General features: G+C 42.3%; 4 protein-coding genes across 4 annotated transcripts; 1 reads left to right on the top strand and 3 right to left on the bottom strand.

Annotated features, from left to right (window-relative positions):
• Window positions 1-237: 237 nt before the first annotated feature.
• Window positions 238-1,812, top strand: SAMD00019534_033100 (hypothetical protein; the record flags this gene model as incomplete). The annotated part of the gene is made up of 1 exon (XM_012901443.1): window positions 238-1,812. One exon carries the CDS (start codon window positions 238-240, stop codon window positions 1,810-1,812), a length of 1,575 nt encoding a protein of 524 aa, XP_012756897.1.
• Window positions 1,813-1,881: 69 nt separating this feature from the next.
• On the bottom strand, window positions 1,882-3,198 carry SAMD00019534_033110 (hypothetical protein; the record flags this gene model as incomplete). The annotated part of the gene is made up of 1 exon (XM_012901444.1): window positions 1,882-3,198. One exon carries the CDS (start codon window positions 3,196-3,198, stop codon window positions 1,882-1,884), a length of 1,317 nt encoding a protein of 438 aa, XP_012756898.1.
• Window positions 3,199-3,616: 418 nt separating this feature from the next.
• SAMD00019534_033120 (hypothetical protein) lies at window positions 3,617-4,639 on the bottom strand (the record flags this gene model as incomplete). Its single annotated transcript, XM_012901445.1, has 1 exon — window positions 3,617-4,639. One exon carries the CDS (start codon window positions 4,637-4,639, stop codon window positions 3,617-3,619), a length of 1,023 nt encoding a protein of 340 aa, XP_012756899.1.
• Window positions 4,640-4,728: 89 nt separating this feature from the next.
• Window positions 4,729-4,935, bottom strand: SAMD00019534_033130 (hypothetical protein; the record flags this gene model as incomplete). The annotated part of the gene is made up of 1 exon (XM_012901446.1): window positions 4,729-4,935. One exon carries the CDS (start codon window positions 4,933-4,935, stop codon window positions 4,729-4,731), a length of 207 nt encoding a protein of 68 aa, XP_012756900.1.
• Between the last annotated feature and the right edge of the window lie 2,938 nt (window positions 4,936-7,873).

Below are 7,873 nucleotides of genomic sequence, written 5' to 3' on the forward strand. Positions count from 1 at the left end.
TAAGTGCACTTATCCTGAACATTCCATTGATAGTAGTCCTAACACACAATACATATCGATAGTTGCTCAGTACATGTAGAGTTGGACAAATCATTCTTTCTGAATGGTGGAGAGATACATGGTGTAATAAGATTGACAATATATAGAAGACAGTATCTACATTCAATACAGGTACATCTAGGCGGCTACGAGAAGATATATATACAATCACTATTTGATAATGGCCATCATGGAAACATGATGCACAACAACCACCATGCAACCAACGCTGATAATCACATCACTCCATTCTACTCAGAGACCATTCAAATCTATCCTCCAAACATTGAGGAATCAACATCGGTCGTATCATCATCATCAATATCACCAACCAACTCTCAAAAGATCATTCGAACACCAGCCTCTGGTGCCTACGCATCTCCTTTGGCCAGTCCAGTGCTCTCATCACAACAGCAACACTTCCATCAACATCATCCTCACCTGCCAGCCTTGGCAAACTCCACAGACCCCACGGTCATTTTCTCCAAGCTGAAGCATGCTTCGGAGGGCAAAGAGCTGGAACCTGGCGTCTACACCTACGCATTCTCTGCCAAACTACCAAACTTCCTGGCGCCCTCCCTAAACTACTCTGGCTTCTTGTCCATATATTATATAGCGCGCTGTATCATTCAATACAGCAAGGGCAAGGAGTGGGAGGAGACGACAACATCACGCAGTACAGAGTTCTTTATACATGGAGTTGGATCCAGTCAGTTGCAGCATATCCTCGACAGACAATCAAACAGTGTGGTAGTGGCACGTTCGGCCAAGCCCGTCTGGGGCCACAAGGGCTACCCACTGGAGATGGCAATCTGGCTACCACACAGAGATTGCTTCATTGGTCAACGAACACACTTTTATGGCAAGATACACAATCCTGGCAAAATACCAATCGATCAGCTCCATGTTGGTCTCTACCAACAAATATTCATCATGCCTCCAGATAACTCAAACGCCAAGAAACAACTGGCGTGTACAAAGGTGCTATCAGCAGTCTTTGACTTAAAGACTAACAGTAGCAGCAGCAGCAACAATAACAATCACGCCAATCACAACAACAACAACAACAACAACAACAACAACAACAATAATGAATCACCTTCTTCATCATCCTCTTCTTCCCCATTAGCTACATCATCATCGTCATCATCATCATCATCATCATCATCGTCATCATCTCACCAAGATGAAGACATTATCTCTTTCCAATTTCACACAATTCTTCCCAAACATGTTGGCGACGACACTGTATTCCCAACGACCTATGGTCGCCTGCTCAAGATCAAACACTTCTTTGTGCTCTCGGTGGCACATGCGCGACTGGATGTTAAAGTGCGCCTCAGACTATGGGACCCCGCAACAGGCAATGAAGAGCTCATTCCCAAGCGCCCCAGTAAGAGGCCAGTGGACTGGCGTGTACAGTGGATGCCAACATGGGTGACCGACGAGGACAAGACACACAAATGTGCACTATGCTACGACCAATTCAACTTCTTGGTGCGTCGCCATCATTGTCGCCAGTGTGGCAATGTCTATTGCGCCAAGTGCGTGTCTCACAAGATCCCGCTGAGGCACTTTGGTATCAAGGAGCCGGCCAGAGTGTGTATCATGTGCTATGAGCAGGTCCAGGACCAGCTGGAGAACGAAGCGATCAACAACCCAAAGGCAAGGTATCAACCACATCTTATCGATTTGAACAACAACAAGGCCAGGATGGGCACTGGAAGTGGCTGCAGTTCACTTCAGAGCAGTCAAGAGCTCTCCAACATATGATCCAATCTCATCATGTCAAGTCAATAATAATGAATAATTTATTTGTCTCTTGCTGATTGGACACATTCCTTAGTCTCTGATGATGCACATGGCTCTGAGTGCCCTTACATCAAGCGAACAATACTTGTCATCCAGATTTGTCCAATTATCCGAGTCCTTGTTATACTCCATGTTATGACCTTTACCGAGTAACAACAATATCCTTCCATTATCATAGAACAATCTATGTCTTCCACCTTTGGATGGCTGAGCAAGTCTTGTTTGCTCCTTTGTAGCCAGTGATACTCTGATGAATGCAGATTTCGACAGGACATAGACCAAATCAGTGCCATCGAAACAACTTGACAGGTATTCACTAATCTCCAATGCATCACAGTGAGTGGATAGTTGTCCAGTGGCCAAGTCAAACACTTGGATGGCCTGATGTTGGGCGTCGCGTGCGTAGAGTCCACCTACAATGTAGAGTTTGGAGTCGAGGAAGAAGACCACTGATGCTATTACCTTGGCTGGAAGTGATGAAACAGGGCTGAACTTCTGGGTGTAGATATCAAAACGATCAATGTGATCCGTGAATTGATCATTGGAGAATCCGCCTACTAAGTAGATGTAACGGTGGCCATCGAAACACGCCGAAAGATAGTTTCCTCCAGCTGTGCCCTCAGTGAAGGGAGTGTTCTGGTACCATTCCCTCTCGGGCAGATTGAATCGCGAGTATGAGTTGCTAGCATCTTTTCCTCCAAACAAGTAGACATTGTCACGAGCGTATACTGCACTGGTGGGGGTGCCTTCCCTGGCCTTGTACCCTTCGATGACAATGTCAATCTCCTTCTCCGGATGTGTCATTGTGCATACATTTTCACAGATAGCGAAGTAATGATTGTTGAACTCGACTGCACCAATTATCCTTACACATGCGGTAATGTTCATCTTGATAACCTTGTTAACACTGTTGTCAATGTGGACGATTCGTGGTTTCTCGAGTCCACTTGTTTGGGTCGGTGCACTTGCTAGTCGCTCACAATGTTGGACAGCATTGAGTAGTTGACCATCATTGCTTATGTTGATTGATTCGACGTTGGGTTGGATGAATTGATCAATTGTTGACGATGAGTTGATTGATTTGATAAGCTGATCCTCGTCCATTTCATCACTATTATCAATATTGTTAACATGATTTGGTGATTGCTCTTGTGAGGAGGTGATCACTGTTGTGATCCTAGTGACCTCCTGATTCATTGTGCTGATGGAGTCCATTGTACATCTCATTTGATCAATGATTGGTGACTTGATACGGTGCTCCTCAATAACTAGTAGTTCATGAAGTTGACGGAATCTCTCTGTTACAGCATCAGATGATTCATTCATCTTCACGTATGATGTTGCCATGCTCTTCATCTGAGTCCATAATAGGTTCAATCTTGATTGGTACCTATCATACTTTTTATCATTGATCAATGATCTGATCATGTCAACCTTCTCAATCTGATGTCCAGGATGATCCATTTTAACACAATCATCACAAACGATTGTATTACATTCCAAACATAGTCCAACTATTATCTTGTTATGATATTGACATGAAGTAGTAGTAGTAGTTGTATCCATGGATTAAAAATACTTTATCTCTTTTGATATTTATTAAAATGATCAACCAATTCAAAATATCTTTGGATTTTTTGATCTTTCGTTTGATCAGATATTTTGATCTATTCACATTCCCTGGACCCATCACAAACGAGATATTTCTAATTATTGTATTATAACCTTTATTAGGATTGATTGATTGATTGATGTATGTATCAAATCAATCTTTGATCAAACATAATCCTGCGTTGGGTAGTTCATCTGATCGGTAGTTATCGCTCAAAGGTATCCAATAATCCTTTTCCTTGATGTACTCCATGTTGTTTCGTTTGCCAACGAGTAGGAATATCCTATTGCCATCAATAAACATCTTGTTTCTTGCAGCTCTCTTTGGTGCCTTGAGATGTTTGACCGACTTGGTGATCATGTTGACGCGAGTGAATCCATCGCCAGACAATACGTAAATGTCTTTGCCATCGAAGCAACATGAAGTACAGTCACCAATATCCAATGCGCCAGAGTGTATACGGCATTGGCCAGTGGCCACCTCGAACTCTTGGATCCTGCGCAGTTGGACTCCCTTGTGTGATCCACCAATGACGTAGAGTTTTCCATTGTGGAAGATGGCACTGACTATGCCCACCGGTGTTGGGAGTGAGCCGACCTGACTGAACTCCTCCGTGGATATGTTGAAGCAATCGATGCGGTTGGATGGCAACGAGTTGATGATTCCACCAACCAAGTAGATGTTTTGGCTGCCATCATAGCAGGCTGTTATATACTCGCCGCCCAGAATCCCTTGGATGGGGATGTCATTGTACCATTTCTGTTCAATGAGATTGAAGCGAGCGTATGTGTCGGTACAACCTTGGCCGCCAAACACATACACATTGTTGCGAGCAAACACTGTGGCGTAGGCAACGTTGGTCCGACCCTTAAACCCATGGATGGTTACTGGCGTGACTTTGTCTGGATGGTACAAGGAGCAACTGTCAAGAGAGATGGAGAAGTAGTGATTCTGGAACTCATGCCTCCTATCCGAACTCTGGCTGGCCATATTCTTGGCGATGTTCATCTTGAGCAACTGGCTCAAGTTGTCATCAATGTTGACGATACGAGGCTTCTTTAGTCTGACAGGAGGTTGGGGCGAGAGCAAAAGTCGTTCACATTGTTGAATGGCCAACAACAGATCAAGGTCATTCGATGATTGAACGATTGATTGATTGACTTGGGAATGATCCATCGAGGGAGCCTGAGAGTGGAAGATGTTGATCCAGTGACGTCGATGAGTTGATTGATGATATCAAAGTTGATCGATCGTCATCATCATAGTCATTTACCAACCGGATGGTCATTGTGATCATGATCGAATGAGATCACAGAGGTGATGCTGTTCACCTCCTCAATGACCGTCTTAATGGCCTCGGCAGTGAGTTTCATCTCATCGATGATTGGTGACTTGATCCGATGCTCCTCCACAACGAGCAACTCGTGAAGTTGTCTGAAACGTTCGGTGACATCATTGCTCGAGTCATTCATCGCTTGATATGATGCAGCCATCTGCCTACTACTTATCCATAGTTGATTCAATCTTGGAGTGAATCGATCATACTTATTATCCTTTAGTAATGATCTTATATTGTCTACATGATGATGGGAGTGACCGACATGCATCTCCGTCAAGCATGATGAGCAGATTAAAGTGTTGCACTTGAAACATAATAACTTTAAACTTTTGTTGGTATGTGTTGAGCATAACCCAATTTCCAAAGGTGACTCCATACAGTATGTTTCATAAGTTATGGCCACCCCCTGTTCAAACAGGTACGAGTTTGATATCTCCTACAAATATGGTTCAAGATTCTTATTCACTTCCAAATATAGTAGTTCACTTTTGCTCAAAAATTTCCATTTATGAATATTTTTCCAAAAATGGAATTAATATATCTTTATCATTCAAACGATATTTTTGTTAAAGTAATGAACATGTCCATTATTTATGCAATAGTAAAGAATGAATGAGTTCAAACATCAAACACTTTGTTGGAAGAGATAGAATATTATTTATGTACATTACAATTAATCATGTCATTAACAGAAGAAGAGAGAGCTAAAATCGTGAGAGCCAGAAGGAGAGGATATTCAAAGAAATTAATATCAAAGATGTACAATATTTCCCGATCAACTGTGAGCAGGACTATTCAACGACACAGCGAGCGAGGAGACTTCAAGGACCGTCTCAAATCGGGACGCCCTTCAAAGTTTTCAAGAAGACTTAGAAGGAGGATCATCAAAGCTTTGGTCAGGAAGGAGGTCATCACTTTGGACGAGTTGAAAGCCAAACTTGAACTGAGATACGATACAGAGATATCAACGGCTCAAATATCTCGTATCGCTGCAAAGGAAGGTCTCACCTATCGCAGTTTAAGCAGGAAGCACGATCTAAAGCAAGTAAACGCAGATCAAAGGCTCGAGTTCGCTATGGCTCATCGAGACTGGACAGCGGAACAATGGGAACAGATAGTATTCTGTGATGAGACCACAATTGAGTCCAACTCAAGAACTACCGTCAACACGAGTGGGCTAGACAAGATAACAACACATTCAGTCGAGTTCATGGCATCAGGAGACTTCCCGGAACCAAGGTCAATTTCTGGGGATGTGTCACGAGTGCTGGTGTCGGATATCTCTCTGAGATTGAAGGCAATTTAGAAAACACTCAATACACGGAGATTCTTGATGATGCATACTCTCGATCCATCCGATATTATCATGGCCAACTCCCAGACTTTACACTGGCGATGGACAACTGTCCAATTCATAGAGCAACAAATGTCACCAGCCACTGGAGAAGGAAGAGGATACCCACCCTATTCATTCCCCCATATTCACCAGACATCAACATTATAGAGAATCTTTGGGCGATCTTGAAGAAGAGAGTCAAGAGAGAGCTGGCAAAGAACCCTGGAGTGGTCCTTTCCGACCTTGCCAATGAACAATGGGAGCTAATGGATGACAGCATTGTTGAGAACCTATACGCCTCCTTGCCACAACGAATGGAGGACATTATAACAGCGAATGGATGGTGGACCAAATATTGACAACCTCCTTTGTCATTATTCTAGTTCATCGTTCCGATACCTTCGATCAATTTTCGTTGCATAAATAATGGCCATGTTCACTACTTATCATTTCAACACTCTCATTCAATTATTTGTAAATAAATATAACTAGCAATAAGTAATTCAATCAAGATTAGTAGATAATTGAGTCTATTATTTAGAGAGATAAGATATCATTTGGTATCTCTTAATATTGAAGAGATATCAATCACCTATCTGTTTGCTCAGGGGGTGGCCATAACTTATGAAACGTACTGATATCTCTATTTATAAATAACTTGATTCTATATTTGTCAGGGCATCAATGAACTTGACGGGTACACCAGTCATGTTTGATTATCCCTCACTTTGGGAAGTGACACCCAAACATGTAACCTTAAGGGTAGTGAAGCAAAAACGACACCACGTGATTTTACTTTGGTTTGACCAAACCATTCTAGTTAATTTGTTAGTATAAGAATATCAAGTATTACAAGATTGAGAGACCCTATCTTTCAAATAAATTGGGACATTAATGGAAACCAAACTATATGTTGGAAAACAATAAATTTGTTTGAAAATTTTTTTTTGTACATAATCCAATTTAATATATTGTGTAGATCTTTCTAAAGAACACATATTTATTAATATTGGAACATATTTATTCTACTCTTTTTTTTTTTGACTAGAGTGGAAGTTTATTATTATTGCAAATAAATTGGCGTCATTGAAGAGGCGGGATAATATATTTTTTTTTTTTTTTTTTTTTTTGACTAGAGTGGAAGTTTATTATTATTGCAAATAAATTGGCGTCATTGAAGAGGCGGGATAATACATATAAGTTAGTCGATTTTGAATTTTCTTGATTTTTTTCTTTCTTTTCTTTTCTACTGTGGGCCTCTGAATTCGGCCACCAAGTATTTGTTGATAGTTGGCGGCAGAGGCGGAAGACGGATGTCGCTGTTGCGAGTGCTGAGGTGCCACTTGGTAGTGAACTCGGCCATCTCATTCTTGATGTTGACTGGTCGTCCGGCCAGGATGTGACTCGTTAGCGTTGACGTGAGGGAGCGCCACTCCTGGCGGAGGAGGGACTTGAAGGATGTGATGCACACCAAGCTGAGCTTGGCCAACAGTGCCTCCTTGTTGCCAAAGAGGTGGTTGGCGATGTAGTGCCAGAGGTAGTTGACGATGATTGCCATGAGGTGGATGAATGGAAGGTTGGGGCGACGAGACTTCGTGGAGATGTCCAGTGCTTTGATGTTCCATTCTCTGACATTGATACCAGAGCGTTGCTTCACCAAGTCTAAGGATGGGCGCATGGCTTCTTGGGTCGCCACTTTGCTGCAGTCAAAGAAGAAGTGATTGTAGGGTTGGTC

This window comes from Acytostelium subglobosum (genome assembly GCF_000787575.1).
Source record: "Acytostelium subglobosum LB1 DNA, scaffold: scaffold5, whole genome shotgun sequence".
Taxonomy (NCBI): Eukaryota; Evosea; class Eumycetozoa; order Acytosteliales; family Acytosteliaceae; genus Acytostelium; species Acytostelium subglobosum.